General features: G+C 41.5%; 1 protein-coding gene across 4 annotated transcripts in view; it reads left to right on the forward strand.

Moving 5' to 3' along the window:
- Positions 1 to 22,796, forward strand: part of igsf11 (immunoglobulin superfamily member 11) — a 287,696-nt gene that overhangs the window by 222,732 nt on the left and 42,168 nt on the right. For 3 of the 4 annotated variants that reach the window (XM_086006577.1, XM_086006576.1, XM_086006578.1), the window contains 2 exons: positions 5,992 to 6,199; positions 20,480 to 20,635. In XM_086006577.1, coding sequence (XP_085862703.1) covers positions 5,992 to 6,199; positions 20,480 to 20,635 — 364 coding nt within the window. The remainder of the gene's footprint in view (positions 1 to 5,991; positions 6,200 to 20,479; positions 20,636 to 22,796) is intronic. The other variant, XM_086006580.1, reaches the window with a different exon arrangement.

The following is a 22,796-nucleotide window of genomic DNA, read 5'->3' on the forward strand; positions in this document are numbered from 1 at the left end:
TAATACCGGTGGTGACCACCGGTATATAAGCACTGTGTAGTAAGATGTATTTCAGATAGTCCTGACCTCCAACCAGTAAAGACCTGTTGAACTTTAATCTTGTAGCCTGTGTGTTATTAATTACAACTAGAACACACAGACTTTACAGGCATATTGCAAGTCATTGAGCAGGTAGCTGTGTGGGATGAATGTGGTGTCCCCTGAGAGACAACTCCACATCTGTGCACATCCTTAGCATGTCCAATAATCTATATGGGAGCTGATTATTGGGCAGCAATGAAGTCAGTGAAGCATTGCATTATGGCTCTCTCAAGCTGATCTCCCAACATGCTGAAACTGTTGTATATTGGAGTCCAAGGTGTTAATTTCCCCAGTCAAACATTCATTTAAAAAAAAAGAAACCTGCACCTAGGACCTCTGTCACTGAGTTCTGCTGCCAAAGGCCTTGGAATGGCCACTTTCTCCATAGTAGTTTGCCTAGGTGACGAAACATCACTGCACAGCTGCGGGTAATGGCCTCCTCCATAATTTCTTCTCGACTTTTCAGGGAGCTTGGAACATATACAAATGATTATATGAAATGCTTATGCTCAGACTTTGTAGGCAAACCACACGAGGCCTCCATTCCTGAGCTGAGCAGCTGCAGGAAGACTAAAGCTGGACCCATGGACAGCAAGACTTAAGCCGCTCCACTGCCATTTCCACTTGTTCCCCCTCAGTAATACTGCCACCTGCAACACACTAACTGAATCACTCCATGTAACTGATGCTGGTGCTTGCCACTGTTGAATTGAGTGATGTAGGGTTCTGTAAGGTAGAGAGAAGTCAAAATTACCCTATGGGTTTACCACCTTATGAACAGCGATAAGATCATAAGAAGAACAAATGTTAGAAGGCTGGTAGTAAGCCATCCCTTCCAACAGAACTTGCATGGCAAGATTTTAAACAAAATATTCTGAGGCCCTAGGCCACTGGTGGGGATTCACATGTAGCTGGCATTGCGGGTGCATTACCTAAAATGTTCCCACCGTTACTGTCAATAGAGTGAAAATTGTTGCAATGCATCCATGATTTTAATAATAAGCTGTCTGCTGCATGTGAAGCCTCAATTGTGGTGTTGGGCCATTCCGCCCACTGTGTGTTATGTCCTTGTGATGTTATTGTCCCTGTGGTGCCGTGTATGCTTGTGTGCCAGGGAATGAATCAACAAGGGAAGAAAAATATAATAAACAAAGGTTGGTATTTTCCCTGAGCTTGGGGACGAGTCCAAAATTACTCTCCCACACTCAATTAAAGCTTACTTGTGCAGTGTTTGAAGATCACTCTCTTCATAGAGAGCAGCTGGTGCTATTTACCAGGGTCGCCTTCAGTCCATATTTCTTCCAGCCTGGTATGTGTGGCTTTCCCTTGAGCAGATACAAAGCATACATATTTTGGAACTTGGAAGACCAGAGACACTGTCACCCAAGGGTCTAGGCTACGTGCTACCTTGGTAAGTCTATGAACATGCAAGTAGCTTGGGTTGGCAGTGTGATTAAGTGGTCCTAACTGACAAGATTTATATGTGACATTAGAAGCATATTTCTGTGGCAGCAACATGAGCATGTGCCAACTGGCTGAAAGGTTGCCTAAGTGCTTTGCACACTGTCACACTGAAGGCGCACCAAGGTGAGAGTGAACTCTTGTTGGCCTTCATCATAAAGACCTTGGCCCGTATATTCCAATCGGAGGCTTCCTGCGTGCGGAATCCTCCAATCTGGAAAAAAATCAACGCCCTTAACCTGAGGGCTCCTGGGACGCGCACACTTCCGCTCCTAGGCCTCTCGAACTCCAAGTGTGCAGGGCCCACGTATCCCAGAGGCGCATGTGGTTCGCAAGCGTCCCTGGGATCACGTGGGCCATAGGGAGCCAATCAAAGAAGGAAATCTCCATTCATACACGTGACAGGAAGACCTGTCAAATATATGAGTGGAGATCACCCCAAAAACATAGTAAAACTTTAAATAAATTTTAAACAAAAAATTAAATTTTTAAAATGACTTGAAATTACAATAAATTAAATATTTTAAACAAAAATTTAATTTTGAAAAAAAGTTTTTTTACAGGCCTAAAAATAAATTTACCTTTTTTACAGTATTTTTAAAAGATACATCAGTGGAAAAAAAATATTTTAAACTTTTTTTCAACTCTTATCCAGGCGTAAGAATTGTAAGGGTTTTCTGCGGGCGGAGGGTCTCCATAAAGCGGAACTATCAGCTTGGAGAGGCCCTTCTCCAGGGCAAGCGTCCGATCTGTCAAGAGCTTTCTTGACGGATCGGAAATTCCGGTTTTCAGCACATGCGCTGTGCATGTCTGAAACTGACATTTCCGATGTCCCTATGGGTGGTTACACAGCGCGTATCCACCTGTAGGGATCGGTATATCTGGGCCCTTATACTTAAAGTAAGCAAATTGTGGATAGTCTTATCTAGACAATCTTCATGATTCCAGAAATGTCCTTTCTTATCTGCTTTCATGATATAGGTGTCTGCTTTGACTTACTAAGCTATCTCCAGCCAGGCATTTTGAATGATGCTTCTGATCAGGGTGCCTCTCAATTGCAAACAGGGCAGCCCTCAATCAGTGCGGCATCCGGCAGTGAGTAACGTCCTCAAAAGAAGCAGTCTTGCCCCTGTCCCCTTATGATGTAATTTCTGTAATTTACTTAAAATTCAGCATCCAGTTCTACTTTTTGTGAGCAGCAGCCATTTAAGAGCTGGTAACTCTCTGGATACTCCCCCTACATACCCAGTGAGCTCCCTGTACATAAGTCAACCTGCAGAGAGCTAATGTGAAATCACATGAGGTGAGTTCTCTAAGGTGCTTGTGCAACATGCACACAATGCATTGTGGTCTCACCAAATAAAGTATAGACTTTGCCTATGTTTTCCTGAGCATTTTGGTACCAAACATGAGCGAATAACTTTTTCATTTAGTTCAGAGTCGATGGCTGATTAGCAATTTATAATTCAAACTGAATTTGAGTTAATCCTACTTTGAATTAGTGATGCAGTGATGTTTAATTTTAGAGCGTTGTTTAGCTAATGGAGTGCTAGTACTCTAGCAATAAGAGCCCTGGTTTAACAACTTGGACTATTGAAAGTCTATTTGTTGCTTGCCAGACTCAGTTGTGATAAGTTTTTCCAAGTCTAAGCAAGGCATAACAGCACAATATTTCACCTTGGTGGGAGAATAAATTTAAGTGTCCATATCCTTTTTGAATAAGCATGCCTTTCCTGTATGAGACACCCAGAGGCAGTGGAAACTTCTTCAAGCAATTATGTAGAACCCATATAGTGAATGCCCTACCTTGCTTACTCTGGTTATAAATGAAAGATTTTGGAGCAAAAGTTAAGGAAACTGCAAATCAAAACATCAGTAATTAATTGGGATTGAAACCCATTTATTGGTGTTAATAAACATATATGGCTAATTATGACTCCTACATACAGTACTGATGCATTCTCAGTGATGGGAGTTTGAAAGTAACTATATGCATACTGCCTACTTACATACTGTACTAGAGATCCTGTTATTTTCACCATAAGAAGGACTGCTACAAGCTCCTGTACATCCAACAATCTATTTGTTTTTAAAGGAGTCATCTGGTATCGTCTAGTTCTGCTGAATTGCTGTTACATCATTTCTGCACTAACATTATGTTAAACTATTGCTTTATATTATTTTTCTAAAAAGTGTACCATCTCTTTTCAATACCCTGAAAGGTTGATGGAGTGTTTGATAACTGGGATCACTGATGTGCACACTCCCATTGCTTTCCACTATAAGAATGCTCCAGTCCGTTATTAGAGTTTGATAATCATCGACCATGATGATTTTGACAATAACTATCACAGGTGTGGCCATCATATGGTTCATGACCTTCCATTAAAAACCAGTGCTTCGGCCCACCTCGGGGGAAATACGGCATGGACCAGTTGGGCTGAATGGCCTGTTTCTGTGCTGTACATTCTATGTCGTTCTATGTCGTTCTATGTCGTTCTATGTCGTTCTATGTCGTTCTATGTCGTTCTATGTACATTCTATGTCGTTCTATGTCGTTCTATGTCGTTCTATGTCGTTCTATGTCGTTCTATGTCGTTCTATGTCATTCTATGTCATTCTATGTACGTTCTATGTCGTTCTATGTCGTTCTATGTCGTTCTATGTCATTCTATGTCATTCTATGTACATTCTATGTCATTCTATGTACATTCTATGTCGTTCTATGTCGTTCTATGTCGTTCTATGTCGTTCTATGTACATTCTATGTCATTCTATGTACATTCTATGTCGTTCTATGTCATTCTATGTACATTCTATGTCATTCTATGTACATTCTATGTCATTCTATGTACATTCTATGTCGTTCTATGTCGTTCTATGTCGTTCTATGTCGTTCTATGTCGTTCTATGTCGTTCTATGTCGTTCTATGTCGTTCTATGTCGTTCTATGTCGATTCTATGTCGTTCTATGTCGGTTCTATGTACATTCTATGTCGTTCTATGTCGTTCTATGTCGTTCTATGTCGTTCTATGTCGTTCAGTTATGACTCCAGTAACAAAGGAAAAACACACTGGGCCAGTAATCCCAGTCCCAACGCGAGAGTACGGACGGGATACTCGTGCGTGGGCCCGATGGAAGTGCCGGTTTTTAGCATGCACAGCGCATGCGCGGAAAACCAGCATTTCCTGTCCTCTGAACACGAACACGTGCACGCAGGAGTCTGCGCGTGCGCGCTGAAATTCCTTTTTTTCCCGCAGGTTTGCGCGTGTGTAAGGGCCTCCTTAAAAAGGAGACGTAAGGACTTCATTCTTTAAGGTAAGTAGTCTATTACTTAAAAATATAAAAAAAATTCCACAGCTTTATTGTTTTTAAGGACTTTACAGTAAGGTAAGTGTCGTTTTAGACCCGATTTTTAAAAAAATAATTTTTTTCAAAAATTTGATTAATTGTTTAAAATAGTTTTTTAAAGTTATTTATAGTTTATTTAATTATTGGGATGTTTTTTAACATTTTATTTAAAGTTAAACTAGTCTTTTGGGCGCCCGTACTTTTCATGAGTTTGACAGTTCTTACTATCAAACTCATGAATGAAGTTTCCCCTCCCCTGATTGGCTGCACAGTGCTCACCTGATCCCAGCCAGCACATCGAACTAACTACGCCGCTGGATCAGGTAAGAGCAGCGCGCCGACATCTGAACCGGGCCAGTGATAGGAATTCCAAGCAGGCCCAGGCTTCGGATGTCGGCGCGCTGGGTGAGTGCACATCGGGGGCTTGCACGCGCGGCAAGCCCCCGAACCTAATTTCTGGGCCATTATGCTCACAGTATTTCAACAGAAAAGGTTAAACTGCCTGTAAGGAATTTTCACACTGACAGAAAATATGTATTCTCAGATATACTTCCTGACTTGGAAGTATATCATCGTTCCTTCATCATTGCTGGGTCAAAATCCTGGAACTTCCTCCTGAACAGCACAGTGGGAGAACCTTCACAACACGGACTGCAGCCGTTCAAGAAGGCGGCTTACTGCCACTTTCTCAAGGGCAACTAGGGGTGGGCAATAAATGCTGGCCTTGCCAGCGAAGCCCACATCCCATGAATGAATTAAAAAAAATTAACAGGATTAGTGATATTCGGATGTTATCAATATGTTTTAATGATTGCAAACAAGCAAATTATCTCTGGACATTTTTGGAACTCAAAATGCGATCTATCTAGGAGCCAAGCACTATGTACACCTACAGTTGTACTGCTTTCAGTGTTGCTGAAAGCGGTACAGCTGTATATGTACATAGTTGTATTGACATTATGCTCAATAATGTTTCAACCCGCATTTTGTCATAAAATGACATTTTAGTAAATGTATGTGATAATGTGTTATGTTTTAGAATTGGTCCACACTTTAAAATAGATTAAAAAAATTATTTTTGCTTTCTTCTGTCACAGGTAATTTTGTACCAGGGAGGGCAGGTAATCAGCGGGGCCACCCAGTTTAATGCCCGTGTGGGCTTTGTCGTCACCATGCCCAGCACAAGTGCCTCCATCTTCATTAATAACACACAACTGTCAGACACCGGGACGTATCAGTGTTTGGTGAACAACCTGCCTGACAGAGGAGGGAGGAACATAGGTATCCTTGGATTGACTGTACTAGGTATATTATTTATTCTTCTGACATTTTTAAGTGATTATGACCCTGCATGGCGTGTTTTAAGATAAACATGGTGGCAAAATGTTAAGTGCTATTGTCTCCTAGTTTCCTTGAAGCTGCTCACACTACAGTATGACTTGCCTTGATGTCAATTGATCTACCCTATTACACAGTTGTTCAATATTCCAAAGAGATGAGAAGCTGCAGATTACCATGATCTTTGAACTATAGAATCAATGTTCAAATTGAAGCTATATAGATGTCTTAAGTTTATTTTCTAGATTGGCTTTTAAGGGTTACAGGTCAACCTAAGACTGCCATTTTCAATCCTATTTTCGCTTTAGATTAATCCACACCACAAAATTGTGTTCAAATTCAGTAACACTGATTTATCAATTTCACTCAACAGTGTATTTGTAATGTAATGTTGATCAAGATGTTGTTGAACTCACACCTTATATTTTGTAATCTAAGCACTGTCATATTTCAGATACCAGAACCAAAGCTGTACTTTATGAAACATGATGACTCCTGTGTCTATGAAATGTGAAAGACGACAATCAAAGATGAATAATGCAGCAGTCAAGGTTACATAGTTTGGACTGGATTTTCATCCACTATCCTGCCCCAAATTAGATGGGATAGTTGCAGAAAAGGGGGCACAATTGGGCAGTAAGGCCTATGCTGCGTTTCTGCCTCAAGCTAGATTTCCCTCTGCCTGTCCCTGCAGATATCACTGCTGGCCACCATTCCCTATCCGTTGCATTTAAATACTGATGGGTAGGAAGGGCTTACGTTCCTGGTGGATTTTCTTGCTGACTGCCTCTCTTATCACTGCTACTTGGGACCACCTGGTGAAAAGGGACAGTAGACCATAGTAGTGTGACAGTAATGGCTCTGATTTCTGTAAATGGAGGGAGAGGGCCCAGTGGAGGTCTCCTCTCTCTCGAATTTGGCCCCAGGCTCTTCTACCCCTTTAACATCTCTCGCCACCTGTTCTGGTACAGCAGTAGCCTCATTTCCATTTTTGGCACTGGCGGCTCCATTTTGGCCCTGCACGTCAAATGATCCCTGACACGGAAAAATTGGTTCCGGTTGGGGTGGTCTCTGGTGGTGAGCAGAAGTCCTGCCCTACTGTGACACCACCGCAAAGAGGGGAATTCAGCTTCTTGTGACAAAAATGGAAATTCATGCCATTATTTTATGTCTTTTTTAAAATAGCTAGGGTTAAAATGGAGGCTGCTTTCACTTCTCTAAATTTCAAAATGGAAGCTAGGAAATGGTCAAATGCCTTTTGGTCAGAAATCAATTAAGGGAAAAAGGGCCAGTAGGCAGTCAGCAAGAAAATGATGGCTGGGGCAACTGGTTTAAAAGGTATTAATGTATACAGCCTCAAAGACACAGATATAACTTCTCTGCAGCTTCAGCAATTTTGATGAATGTTGATGCTTATGTATTTTCCTATTGCTAAGTAACCAGAGATCCATTTTAAAGTGTGATTTAGGATTCGCGTCATCGGAAAAGGGACCATTTATTGTTTTGATACCTAATGCAATCAAAACTGATGGATAATGTGTTTGATTTTCCAAGAACAAGACATCCAACTAATTCATGATTTTTTTTCATAGTCTTCAGTTTTTATTCACCATGTCTCTAAAATGTGAAGGGAATGATTAGAGCTCCATAATAAATAATCTTAGGTATTTACCATCTGGGACTCGAGCATAAATCAGCAATCCCATTTTCTCAATGGGGAGTTGGGCTCAAAGGCGGTGTGGGTAGAAGACAGGGTTGTAACACCAATTCTCAAATCCATTCTGCCTTTGAGAAAAGCACCCTGCTAGGAGTGCAGGAGCACTGAATTAATTGCAATACCTATGATTTGATAAGTGCTCTGATTTCAAAAAGGTGCTTATTAAAGATGTGGGTGCATACCAATAGTCAACATTTCCACCTAGCAATGCCAAACATCCGCACTAAACCACCAGCAATCAGACAGGTACCTGCCATCACACCATCTGTCCAGCTCAAGGAAGCATAGGTGCATACAAGCTGTAAGATTGCTGTGATTATGGGACCGCCTGGTTGCAAACCCAGAAGAAGACCAGGTAAGTTCAGTTTTTACAATTTTGGAAGAATTCCTTGGGGGCCAGGTGGAGCAGGAATGCTCCTTTGGGTCCCAAAAGGAATCCTTAGACCTCCTCACCTGCGATCTTATCCTCTCCCTCCCCTGAGCAGCATCGGTTCTGCACCACCCCCCGACACTTATCTTATGCCAGGGACAGTTCCCTTGGGTTCTCAGAAGCATCTGGCTCCCACCCCAATTCTTGCTCTGCCCGCCAGCCTTAACGTTATTCTCACTGGCTACTTGACAGTTAAAGTTGGCCAGGCCTTGCTTCCTTCCTGACTGATACGCCGCCCACATCAGGACCCCACATATCGATCGCGCCATGAGTTAATATTGACCCCTATGTGTCTGTCTTGGCTCAGTGGTAGTACTCTTGTCTCCTGAGTCAGAACGCCAGGGGTTCAAGCCCCATTCCAAAGACCTGAGCACATAATCGAAGTTGACACTTCAGTCTAGTACTGGGTGGTACTGCTCTGCCGGAGATGCCATCTTTCAGATGAGATGTTAAACTGAGGCCTGTCCAATCACTTGCGCTCTAAATTTAGGCTGACATTCCAGTGCAGTGCTGCACTGTCAGAGGTGCCGTCATTCTGGATGAGACATTAAACCGAGGCCCTGTCTGCTCTCTCAGTTAGACGTAAAAGATCCCATGGCCCTATTCGAAGAAGAGCAGGGCAGTTCTCCCTGGTGTTCTGGCCAATATCTATCTCTCAACCAACATCACTTTAAAAAAAAAAAAATTTTTTTTTAAAAACCAGATCATCTGGTCATTTATTTCATTGCTGTTTGTGGGACCATGCTGAGTGCAAATTGGTTGCCTCGTTTCCCTATATTACAACAGTGGTTCTACCTCAAAATTGTCTGTAAAGTGCTTTTGGACATCCTGAGGTTGTGGAAGGTGCTATATAAATGCAACAACTTTCCTCCTCTCCTTTAGTCTTTTTTTCTTTCTTCATCAGGATCTCCATCCAACACACATTAAATTGCAAAGATTTCACAACCTGTTGTTTTTATTTCACAGCAACTTTATCTGCGGTAGCTTTAGCTATACAGATCAGTCACTCAAACGTGCTGTAATAGTGGGAGAATTGTGCCAGTACACACAAATAGGAGTGCACATGCCTAGAGAAATATTTTGTTACTGTATATATGTATAATGCCATTTTATTAAATGGGTAAAATTTATGTACTTGGGAATAATTCTGAAACTGCCAAATTTGATCTCTTTTTTAAGCTCTCAATTCAGTTTTTTGCTTCTCCCTAGTTGTGTTTGACCTGCGGCCCTCAGTGTTATAGATGGGTACAAATAAGAATTTGGGGCAGACTCTCCATCTGCCATGTTTCTGCCCCTAAACTGCTATGTCAGAAATTCCAGCAGGTTTCAGGACGGGTTGAAGAAGCGCCCACTCTTTGTGGCAGAGATATGTAAACCAAGGAATTAGGACGTGATGACACTAACCATCCTAATTCCCATGACTTCCACCTTTCCATGCCTCCTCCTAATTATAGAACCAGCACAGTTGTCTGGGCCTGCTCATTGAGAGGCACATCTTCGGCTAAAGGAAAGCTGCTGAAGATGAAATGGTATTGTAGGCTCTTGTCAATTTCTTGGAACTAACTACAGGACCTGCAGGTTTTTGCAAACCTCTTGCATCATTTTAGTCAGGAAGCCTTCACTTACATTCTCCATTACCTAGGAGAAAATGGAATTAGGGAATAAGTCCCTGAAGGAATCCCACTTTATATGATATACACGATGAAGGAAGAGGAGCAGCAGAAGGCTGTAGGCAAACCAGGCTTATCAGCTTTAAGGGTGTGATATAGTAGCTATTACAGAGGCCTGGTACAAGCTGGGCATGATTGGGAGCTAAATATTCCAGGCTCTAGGATCTTTAGAAAGTACAGGAAATTGGGAAAGGAGGAGGAGTAGCACTATCAATAAAATAAACAATTACAGCAGTAGAATGAAGGAATGTAGTATGGCTACTGAGAGAGTGGAAACACTATAGTTAGAATTAAGGGACAACAAAGGATGCAAGACTCTGGTAGGAGTTGTCTACAGACCTCCTGATAGTAGTGATGTAGTGATGGGATGTATAAATACGGAGATCACGGAAACATGGAACAAAAACAAGGTTATAATAGATTTTAATTTTCATTTAGACTGGGTGAAGTATAACAGCTCAAATAATAAAGCCAATGAATTTCTAGAATGCATTCGGGACAGTTTTCTAGAACAATATGTATTAGAACTGACAAAGCAATTGGTCATACTGGATTTAGTGATGAGTAATGAACCAGAATTAGTTAGCAATCTGGGAACATCTTGGGAATTGTGACCATAATATGATTGAATTTGATATTGGATTTGGAAGGGAGAGTCACAAACCAAAGTTGTAAATATAAGTAAAGCAAACTTGAAGGGATGAGAAATATTGACCGCAGTAAACAGGGATGAACTGATCAAACCTACAGAAAAACAGTGGGAAGTATTCAAAGGTATTTGGTATGATACAAAACCAGTGCATGATGTCAGGTTCCACATGTATGCTGACAACATCTACCTCACCGCCACCTCGATCTCTTCCTCTGTGTTGTGAGACTGCCTGTCCAAAATCCTGTCCTGGATGAGCCAAAATTTCCTCCAATTAAAACTGAGAAGATTAAAACTATTGTCTTTGGCACCTGCCACGAAATCCAATCTCTAGCCACCAATACCATCCCACCCCTGACCATTGTCGCAGGCTGAACCAAACTGTTCACAACCTCGTCTTCCCTTTTGACCCTGAGCTGAGCTTCTGCCTCCATATCCTCGCCATCACAAAGACCGCCTACTTCCATCTTGGTAATATTGCACGTCTCCACCCCTGCCTCTGAAACTCCCATCCATGCTTTTGTTATCTTCACACTCGACTATTCCAAAGCTCCCCTGGCCAAACACCCGTCTTCCACCCTCCATAAACTTAAACTCATCCAAAACTCGGCTGCCCATGTCCTAACTCGCACCAAGTCCCGTTCACCCATCACCCCTGTGCTCGCTGACCTACATTGGCTACCAGTTCATCAATGCCTCGATTTTTAAAATTTTCATCCTCATGTTCAAATCCCTTCATGATTTCACCCATCCCTATCTCTGGAACCTCCTCCAGCCCGACAACCCTCCGAGATCTCTGCGTTTCTCCTCTGGTGCATCCCCCCCCCACTTCCGTCGCCCCACAGTTTTTGTCAGATTGCACTCCTATGAAGCATCTTGGGATGTTTTACTATGTTGGCTACCCATGCTCTGCAAAAGGCCCACAGCACTGAGGAGGCCCTCCTGTCATGGCAGCTTGTTCCTGGCAGGGAGCCATTGCTGGCTGCATCTCTGGAGCTTGTTCCTGGGCAGTTCAGTGCTACCTCCTATGTTCCATTGGCGTGCTGCTCCGAGGAGGCAGGCCAAAGGTCTGGTATGCGCTTCAGTCTAGGGAGATGGCCATAACGGTCAGGTCAACGCCAGCCATCGCCATTCCACTGGGCCCTAGATCTGTCCCACTGATCAGTGGCATAGCTAATCTAACGGTAGCTATCAGATCCAGAGAGCCCTTTGAGATGGCACCAGGCATTACAGCCACGGCCGACGATTGAAAATCTCGCCTCCATACCCCCCCCACAAAGTGAAATATTGCTCACTTCCCCAGCACTGATGCATCTGTCCTTGTTGCACACATTTTTCATCAAAGTGAAATGAAAAGATTAAATAATTTTTTCAGCACCAATTAATTAAAGACTATTGGCTATGAATTTCTGCTAAGTCACTCTTTTTTAACCTAGTTTACACATTTAGCACGGTGACTGCTTGGGTTATACAGAGAACTGCATTCTGCTGCATGGCCTTTGTGCTTGCTTTTAGTTTTCCATTAAAATAGCACAACCTGTGATTTTATTTTTTACAGCATAAAACAGTAATGCCAGAATATCACATTTTCATGGTACAGTATAACCATGGGGGAAACATTGTATTCTATAGATAATGCAGGTATATTAGATTTTTATTTTTTTTTACCTTTTTAAGGTTGTGCAGGAATGAAGCAATGCACTAGAGGGTGCTCTTGTGACATATTTTCCTCAGCACGTTTTTGACTTCTTTGTGATGTATAATATTCTGGCACTGCGATTATTCATGTTATACTCCAAGCAGAGGATAATTCAATATGAAATTCTAGGAATCAGAATGAAATCAAGTAGAGTGTACAGGATCCTTTCCAGCGCAACAATTGAGCCATGGGGGAATCTAGAACAAGGGGACATAATCTTAAAATTACAGCTAGGTCATTCAGCAGTGAAATCAGGAAGCACTTTTTCACACGAAGGGTGATAGAAATTTGGAACCCTCTCCCCCAAAAGGCTGTGGTTACCAGGACATTTGGAGCTTTCAAGTCTGAGAGATTTGTGTTAGGTAAGGCTATCGAGGGATATGGAGTAAAGGCGGGAAAATGGAGTTGAGGTGCAGATCAGCCATGATCTCATTGAAAGGCAGAGCAGGCCTGAGGGACCGAATGGCCTGCTCCTGTTCCTAATGTCCCTATCCTCCGTTTCAGTGCTTAAAATTCTGCAATCTGGTTCCAGTTCCACCAAGTGGGTCACTGCTGCACATCCATAAATGTCATGAAACCCATTTTTGTGAATAGAGCTGCAGAGTATCAGAGTATTCATGGGGAGAGGGCAGTTGAAAAATATGTTGTTTTTTACCCTTAAACTTCAGTGTAGCACTTGTGTAATTGGACACAGTTTTTCTTCAAAGGAGCCCTTGCTTTATAGCTTCCAAACCCCTTTGGCAGACAGCAGACGATGATGGATATAAAAGAAATGACAATGTATTTCTCTCTTTCTCGATGTTTGTGGTAAAGCTCCAGCTGGGTCTGTCGAAATATTTTCACAAAATGTTGCTTGGTAGTAGATAAATTGCCCTTCGCCTCAGGATTTAAAGAAATAAGCTCAGAGACTCTATTACGTGTTTGACGAAAAAGTAAGGAGAGAAAATTATTTTTTTTCAAGTAAATAGATTGATGGTGGATAAAGCAGCTGCACTTGTCAGTGAAATAAAGACATCATCAGCATTAAAAATAAAGATAAACCACTTACAATTCTGTTGCTGTCACGACACTAAACTCCAGTATGATGAAGAAATCCTGATGAGCGAGGCTTGCTGAATTGAAGATATTAATCAGGTGATATTGTTGATTTAAGAACCGTGTCACAGATTCTGTTTGTAAATTTTTCTAAATTAATTTATACTTTTTCTCTTTCCCTATTGTGACATCTTTGTGAAAGACACCATCCTTGATGCAGAGGGTGGGGAAGCTCCCATAAAACTGCCAATTTGCTTTTCTATTACTAACTGCCAAAAGGAGCTCGGCACAAGCTTCTGTGACTCTCTTTGATCTTTCCCTCCCTTCTCATGCTGAACTCTGGCCTCCGCTAGCTGTCAAATCATAGTGGTACTGCAAAATTTGATAACTTGCCCAAGCACGGGCTCCCATTCTGTGCTGCAAAACACTGGAGATTCAGTGAACTCCCCTGTCATTCTGACTTCGTAGCATCTCTATCAAAGGCCCTTTTAATCCTGTGAAATTTTACTTCAGTTACATTTATGGAATTATTTGTTTCAGTTGTAATCTATTTTTCATTCTTTCTATCCATAAAATCATGAATTCTGATTGGCCTGTGTTTCGCTAATGAATGTATTTATCGCTTTCCACTTTAAACATGTCCATTTTGAAAATAACGTCCATTTTGGGGGGAAAAAATTATTTCAGGCCACTATTGTTTTTTAATATGGTGAAATTTATTAATTCTAAAATTTGGGGTAATATGTTGGGGCATATGAACAGGAATTGGAAGGAAGTTGGGGCCTTTACTCTGGGTTTACTGTATGGACGCCTCTAAACTGAGTCCAGGGGCTGGGGTGAGGGAACTCTGCATACATCCTGTGGTTACCTCAAGAACAACGTAAGTAGAAGCTTAAGATTAGGTTATCCATTTCTCATATGAAATATAGGATTTGGATTATCCCAGAACTCCAGAAGTTTAAAAAAAAAATAGAAGGGTAAAACAAAATAAAATTTGGTCAATATTTGGTGTTTCTTGTTGTCACTTTGATGGCTTGCACAGCTTTCATTTGTGTTGAGGATTATTTGGTCGCAATCAGTAGTCTCCATTCCCTCCCACAGGTCTCCCAAGTGTCTCTTTAGGGTTGTGAAAGCATTTCTTTAGTGTTGTTTATTTGAATAGCCAAATATTGGAGCATATTGATATAAGCATGAAATACCATAATAAGCATGAAATACCATAATAAGCATGAAGTACCATAATAAACATGAAATTGTAAAATGTCAGTGTTTCAGGAGCTGATATAAATCTCATTGCTGCAGCAGCACTGTATTTATCTGGTGAATGCATGAAGGATACTTGATATTTCACTGCTGGATATAGAGCCTATCCTGCAAATGAAGAACTCAATAATAATGTCAATGTAACGAGGGTTGTGTAGAATCTTTATCCAATGGCTTGCCATGATTATCGTCTGTGTGCTACAGTTGAATGTTTAATTTAATCAAAAACCTGTTTTTAATTTCTTACGGTTATTGCAGGCAGTTTCATGACATTGATATTGCCTTTAATAATTATGGGCGATAATCTCTGAATATTCTTTGTGGTGAAATCGTGAATGTGAGTGTAAAGAACTCGTGCACAATTTCGCTACAAAGAGCGGGCAGAGGAAATCTCTCCCTGTAACACAATATGCAAATAATGGAATCTGTTTTACTTTTTCATCCAACCTGCATTGGGTAACGAATTTACACGCACAGCCGAAGAAGCAGCAGTGTATTAAAATAAGGAATTGGTGATCAGTAGAGCATTAAGTAGGGGAAGCACCACAGCCAGGCTACCTTCTACAGAGTAGAGTATAATTTCAATGACCAGCGCACACGTGCATTCAATATTAGTATAGTCAGCGTTCCACAAGTACTTGCACTTCTATGCACCATTTAGAATTGAAACATCAGGATATGTAGCTGATACTGCAGACAACATGTTATGCAATCATTTTGTTGTACGAATGTAGCTGTTACTATTTACTTAGGAATTGTCTAATCTATTGCCAGAAGCACGCTGTCTCACTAATGCCATTTGTGGTGTAAAGTTGTCAGAGCTGCTGTTGGTGCAGTGAAGCACGTCCACATGGATTCAGTGTTGGATCTCTGAATGTGTCAATAGACAGCTGAAAGTCCAATTAAAAACTAAGGAACAGATTTGTGGTGTCCAAATTGGACAGCTTGTCAATGCAATATAGAAAGTATAGGTTGGTAAAGTATTGACGGCCTGCCACTAAATCTCACGAGCATATTTACTCTACAATACCTCATATCATAGGATCACAAGATAGATATGGATAAGGACAGCTTTTTGACTGAATGTGGCTCATCCATTCAGAGGAAATCAGTCCTCCATCACAACCCCTAGCTATTTTGCTGCGGGAAGTAAGGGTGGAAATTACGGAGGCTCTGGCCACAATCTTCCAATCCTCCTTAAATATGGAAGTGTGTTATACAGCACAGAAAGGGGCCCATCATGTCCGCGCCGGCCATGAAGCCCTGTCTATTCTAATCCCATTTTCCAGCACTCGGTCCGTAGCCTTGTATGCTATGGCGTTTCAAGCGCTCAACTAAATGCTGCTTGAATGTTGTGAGGGTTCCTGCCTCTACCACCCTTTCAGGCAGTGAGTTCCAGATTTCAACCACCCTCTGGGTGAATTTTTTTTCCCTCAAATCCCCTCTAAACCTCCTGCCCCTTATCTTGAAACTATGCCCCCTGGCTATTGACCCCTTTACTAAGGGGAAAAGTTTATTTTCTATCTACGATAGCAAAATACTGCGGATGCTGGAAATCCAAAATAACAGCAGAAAATGCTGGAAAAACTCAGCAGGCCAGGCAACATCCGTGGAGAGAGAAATAGAGTCAATGTTTCAGGTCGAAACCCTTCGTCAGGGCTGAGAAAAAACACAGGAAATGAAACCGATTAAAAGGCCAGTTTGGGGGCTGGGAAATGGGGATGAAAGAACAAAAGAGAAGTGAAGAGACATTAAGAGGTATTCAAGACGAGACGAGATGGTGATAGGACTAGTAAAGAGACAAAAGACGGCTCTAGATTAGGTGTGAAATGCGTTGGCAGAATGAGAGACAGTTGCCATGTGGGAGAGAACAAAAAAGGGGAAGGGCACAAAACAAAGGTGTGGATAAAAAATATATATAAAAATGTAATGGGGCTGAGGTTACGATCTGAAATTGTTGAACTCGATATTGAGTCCGGAAGGCTGTAAAGTGCCTAATTGGAAGATGAGGTGCTGTTCCTCGAGCTTACGCTGGGTTTCCGTGGAACAATGCAAGAGCCAGAGTATGGTGAGGTCTGAGTGGGAATGGGGCAGTGAATTAAAATGACAGGCTTCCGGATTTTCGATCTGATGTGCCAAATTGCCCATGGACTCTTACCTTCTTGACCAGTCTCCCATGTGTGACTTTGTCAAAAGCCTTACTGAAGTCCATGTAGACTACATCAACTGCACTACCCTCATCCACACACCGAGTCACCCCCTCGAAAAATGCAATCAAATTGGTTAGACATGATCTCCGCCTGACAAAGCCATGCTGACTATCCTTGATTAATCATTGTCTCTCCAAGTGGAGACTAATTCTGTCCCCCTCAATTTTTTCCAATAATTTCCCTAAACCACTGATGTTAGGCTCACTGGCCTGTAATTCCCTGGTTTATCCCTGCTACCCTTCTTGAATAATGGTACTACATTAGCAGTCCTCTGGCACCACCCCTGTGGCCAGAGAGGTTCTGAAAATTTGTGTCAAGAGTCCCTGCAATCTCCTCCCTTGCCTCACAGCAGCCTCGGATACATCTCGTCTGGGCCTGGGGATTTATCCACATTTCAGCCCACTAAAACCGCTAGTACCTCCTCCCTCTCGATACTAATTTGTTCAAGTATATCATAATCCCCCTGCCTGATTTCTATGCCTACATTGTCCTTCTCCACAGTGAACACAGATGTAAAATATTCATTTAAAACCTCACCTACATCTTCCGGCTCTACACAAAGATTGCCACTTTGGTCCCTAATGGGCCCTACTCTTTCCCTGGTTATCCTCTTGCCCTTAATATACTTATAAAACACCTTGGGATTTTCCTTTATTTTGCCCACCAGTGTTTTTTCATGCCCCCTCTTTGCACTCCTAATTTCTTTTTTTAAGTACCCCGCTGCACTTTCTATACTCCTATACCGTTTTTAGTCCTTTGTATCTGCCAAAAGACTCTTTTTTTTTTTTTTCCTAATCCATTCTTGTATATCCCTTGACATCCAAGGTTTCCTAGGCTTGTTGGTCCCACCCTTGACCTTTACAGGAACATGTTGGCATTGTACTCTCCTTTCTGAAAGACTCCCACTGCTCTGATGTGGATTTTCCTACAAGTATCTGATCCCAGTCCACTTTGGCTAGATCCTGCCTTATCATATTCAAATCGGCCTTCCCCCAATTTAAAACCTTTATTTCCTGCCCATCTTTGTCCTTTTCCATGACTACCTTAAATCTCACTGAATTATGGTCACTGTCACCAAAATGCTCTCCTACTGACACTTCTACCACTTGCCTGGCTACATTCCCTCGAATTAGGTCCAGTACCGCCCCCTCTCTTGTAGGACTTTCTGTATGCTGGCTGAAAAAGCTCTCCTGGATGCATTTGAAGAACTTCAGGAGGACATAGACAAACTGGTGAAATAGGCAGATGAAATTTAATGCAGAAGTGTGAAATGATTAATTTTGGTAGGAAGAATGAGGAGAGGCAGTATAAATTAAATGGTATGGTTTTAATGGGGGTGCAGGAACAGAGAGACCTGGGCTGTACGTACACAAGTCTTTGAAGGTGGCAGGATAAGTTGAGAAGGCTGTTAAAAAGGCATATGTGATACTTGGCTTTATAAATAGAGGCATAGAGTACAAAAGCAAGGAAGTTATGCTAAACCTTTAAGACACTGGATTGGTCCCAGCTGGAGTATTGTGGCCAATTCTGGGCACCACACTTTAGGAAGGATGTCAAGGCCTTAGAGAGGGTGCAGAGGAGATTTTTCTAGAATAGTACCAGCCATGATCCTATTGAATGGCGGAGCAGGTCCGAGGGGCCGTATGGCCTGCTCCTGCTTCTTATGTTCAATTACATGGAGAGACTAGAGAAACTGCAATTGTTCTCCTTTAGAGCTGAGAAGGTTGAGGGAAGATTTGAAAGAGGTGTTCCAAATCTTGAAGGGTTGTGATATTGTATAAGGAGAAACTGTTTCCAGTGGCAGAAGGGTTAATAACCAGAGGGCACAGATTTAAGTTAATTGGTAGAGGCGACTTGAGGACATTTTTTTTACACAGCAACATGTTATGATTTTTTAAAAATTATTCATTCACGAGATGTGGGCGTCGCTGGCAAGGCCAGCATTTATTGCCCATCCCTAATTGCCCTCAAGAAGGTGGTGGTGAGCCGCCGCCTTGATCCGCTGCAGTCCGTGCTGTTAGGGAGGGAGTTCCAGGATTTTGACACAGCGATGGTGATATATTTCCAAGACCGGAAGGTGTGTGACTTGGAGGGGATCTGGAATGCACTCAAAGGGTGGTGGACGCAGATTCAATAATAACTTTTTCAAAAGGGAATCGTATAAAGGAAAGGAAAAATTTGAAGGGCTATGGGGAAAGAGCAGGGGAGTGGGACTAATTGGATAGTTCTTTCTAAGAGCTGGCACAGGCATGATGGGCCAAATGGCCACCTCCTGTGTTGTATGATTCTATTTCTTAAACACAAGAAGAAAGAAAGAGACTTTCATTTATATAGCACCTTTCACGTCTCAAAACTCTTTATAGCCAATGAAGTACTTGAAATGTTGTCACTGTTGTAATGTAGAAAACGCGGCAGCCAATTTGCGCACAGCAAGCTCCCACAAACAGCAATGTGGCAATGACCCAGATAATCTGTTTTAGTGATGATGATTGAGGGATAAATATTGGCCAGGACACCGGGGATAATTATCCTGCTCTTCGAAATAGCACCATGGGATCTTTTGCGTCCACCTGAGCAGACTGGGCCTCGGTTTAATATCCCATCCGAAAAACAGCACCTCTGACAGTGCAGCACTCCCTCAGCACTACACTGACATGTCAGCATAGATTATGTGTCAATGTCTCTGGAGTGGGACTTGAACCCACAGCCTTCTGACTCAGGCAAGAGTGCTACTCATTAAGCCACAGCTGACACTGTGATGCAGCTGAAATGATGCCCAAGATTTTTTGTACCTGCATTGACCTAACTAGAATTCCATCCTATGTGTTAATCACTCTTCGTATGAAGAAGAACTTCCTGCCATTGATCCCTTGTATTACTGTCATGGTTTTATTTGAAGTAATATCCTGGATTTATCTTTTCTGTAGCAGTTATTATCTTAGACACCAGTACGAGATCCCTACTCAATCACCTCATTGAGAGGGAGAGTATTATTGCAGCATAATACTTTAAATTCTCGAATCCAAGATTGGGTTCTTGAGCATTAGAGATCTTCCTAATTTGAGAATTTAACACTCAATACCACACCAAGAATGGTCCTACAAGTTGTATAAAAGTACAAGTCAGAGGCCTAAGTGATAGGCCATGTGCTCAGTCAGGTACTATCTGTGAATTGGTGAAGGTCCTGGTTTGTATGAACTGATCACTGTGCCACTCTCCCTGCAGACACAGAATACTGTAGTATTATGCAGTATTATAGAACTCAGGGTAACGTCAGAGCCAAATGTAGTGGGAGCACGTTTCTGGAACTTTATTTTTAACATTATGAACAATTATATGTGAAATCGTGTAACTTGATGATTATGTTTGCTGAGTGAGTGGTCATGCAGGAGCTTTGTGGTTTTTCTCTCATTGAAATTATGGGAGTTGAAGAGGTAGTTAAAAAAAGCATTTCCCCAGGCAGTATATGGTCCTGTTTGCATCTGTGCTGTCATTGGTTTCAATGGGAGATGTGTTTTAGTGGTGCTCTAATCATTTTTTTTCAAGCCTGATGTTTTGCAATCTCTTCTTGCAGTGCCACCCAGTATCCCAGTGTGTAGACTTCAAGGAGTTGTTGAGACTGGAAATGATGTCACACTGACTTGTAGTTCAGAAGAAGGTATCCCTATCCCAATGTATTCCTGGGAAAAACTGGATTCATTTGTTAAACTGCCACCAATGTCAGTACAGGGTAATGTACATACTTGGATATCATTATTAACACTTGTATTGTAATTTTTATTATTAATGTGAATTTGAGCTTTTAAAAAAAAATTGCTTGCTGGTCTTAAGAATGAACTATTTCTGGCTAGTAAATCATAAATAAAACCTATAATTGTCTGATTATCCATTTATATTAAAGGGTTAACTCTGACAGAAATAGAAAAGCTGGTTTCAAAGCCAACATCTCAAGCGACAACAGCACCTTATTTCTGGCTTCTTGCAGTGGCTTATAGACTCTTATCTGTTAAACCAATAGTGATGATGGCAAAAACTGTGCTTCTGTCATAATTACCATGAAATAGTTGCCTTAGTTATATAAGACATAGAAACTTTTTTAACAGACGAGAAGTTTGTTTTTGAAATGCAACATGGGGAATATTGATAAAAATAAATGTGGTGCATCAGTACAACAATGGCATTGAACTGTAAATTTTTGCAAATTGGAAGAAGATAAATGACAAAGATTAATGGAAAAGTCAAGACTGGGAAAGAAAAGATCAGACAACATTAATCAAAGGAATAGTGAAATAGATTGGTGTAAAATGTCAGGAGATCACAGTGAATTGCGATAGACCAGGATGCTATTCTTAGGCAGGAGTCACATTAATGCAGCAGATATAGATTACAACATTGAGATAGTACATTGGCATGGGACATTGTTGTTCACCTCTGCAGACCTCTCGATGCTCGCTGCTAAGGATAACAAATGAAGAGAAATCCTGCAGTCTGAGGTCCTTTCTACAGTGGAAGTGAGTTTGCAAGCAGAACATTTATATCCTGAATGAGTGCTGTCACCTCTGGCAGGTCTGTGTTGAATGTTTGGTGATCTTACATTAAAAAAAAATCAACATTGGTATGAAAACAGAATAATTCTGTGACAGTAGATGGGGCACCTAGAATTATGCCACCATTAGTGGAAGCTAAACATGAGGAAAATAGAAACATTAGCAAGTGTGGAATGAGAAAAAGGTCATTTAGCCCATTAAGCCCACGATTTGCAATGCATCATGTGCAATTCACACTGTCAAGGACTCAACACAACTTATTTAATCTCTTGAGGGAAACGAATAACCACAGGGAAAAGCACAAAGGCAAAACTGCATGAAATTTCCCCTGGAAGACAATCCGGTGCAATTGTGTGATATTAATCTAATATATTACAGTCTATATTATTCACCTGTCTATGGTATTTTATGACACTTCCATGGTGCTGGCAGCCTGGAGCCGCAGTGCTGCATGGAATATTAGGTCTCCTATGTTGGTGGTTATCCTGATTGCCTATTTGGAAATCGGATATTTATCTCTCCTTTTCAAAGGACTTTATTAACATAATGTTAAAGGGAATTATTATTTCAGGAAGAAAATGGCATGATAGACCTCGTGTCATTTTAATCATGATGTACCACACATGCAGTGCAGCTGGGTTTAGTGACATCAGAACATCTTTGTGATGCAAATCATTGGGCTGAAAGTGTACTGTGTAATATGAGAAGTGGAGATAAAATTAATAACCAATTAGAAATGCAAGGGTTAATCGAGGACAGGCAGCATGGACTTGGTAAAGGCAAGTGGTGTTTGACGAGTGTAATAGATTTTTGAAGAAGTGACTAACTGGAAATTAAAGAGAATGCAGTAAATGTAGTGAATATGGATTTTAGAAGATGTTTAATAAGGTGTCTGACGAGAAGCTTGAGGCGTAAGAGTGAGGAGAGAGGATGGATTACATAGCCTATTTCTGTGCCGTATATCCTATTTGGCCCAACCAGTCTATGCCGGCATTTATGCTCTACTCGAGCCTCCTCCCGCCTTTCCTCATTTAACTCTTATCAGCATAACCCTCTATTCCTTTCTCTCTCGTGCTTATCTAGCCTCCCCTTAAGTGCATCTATACTATTTGCTTCAACCACTCCCTGTGGTAGCGACTTCCACATTCTCACCACTCTTTGGGTAAAGAAGTTCCTTCTGAATTCCCTATTTGGTTTCTTGGTGACTATCTTATATTGATGGCCTCTAGTTTTGCCCTTCCCCACAAGTGGAAACACACTCTGTCTACTCTATCAAAACCTTTCATAATTTTAAAGACCTCTATTAGGTCACCCCTCAGCCTTCTCTTTTCAAGAGAAAAGAGA

Source organism: Somniosus microcephalus, chromosome 14 (genome assembly GCF_052327205.1).
Source record: "Somniosus microcephalus isolate GS21.2 chromosome 14, FLI_Smic_1.0, whole genome shotgun sequence".
In the NCBI taxonomy this organism is placed as follows: domain Eukaryota; kingdom Metazoa; phylum Chordata; class Chondrichthyes; order Squaliformes; family Somniosidae; genus Somniosus; species Somniosus microcephalus.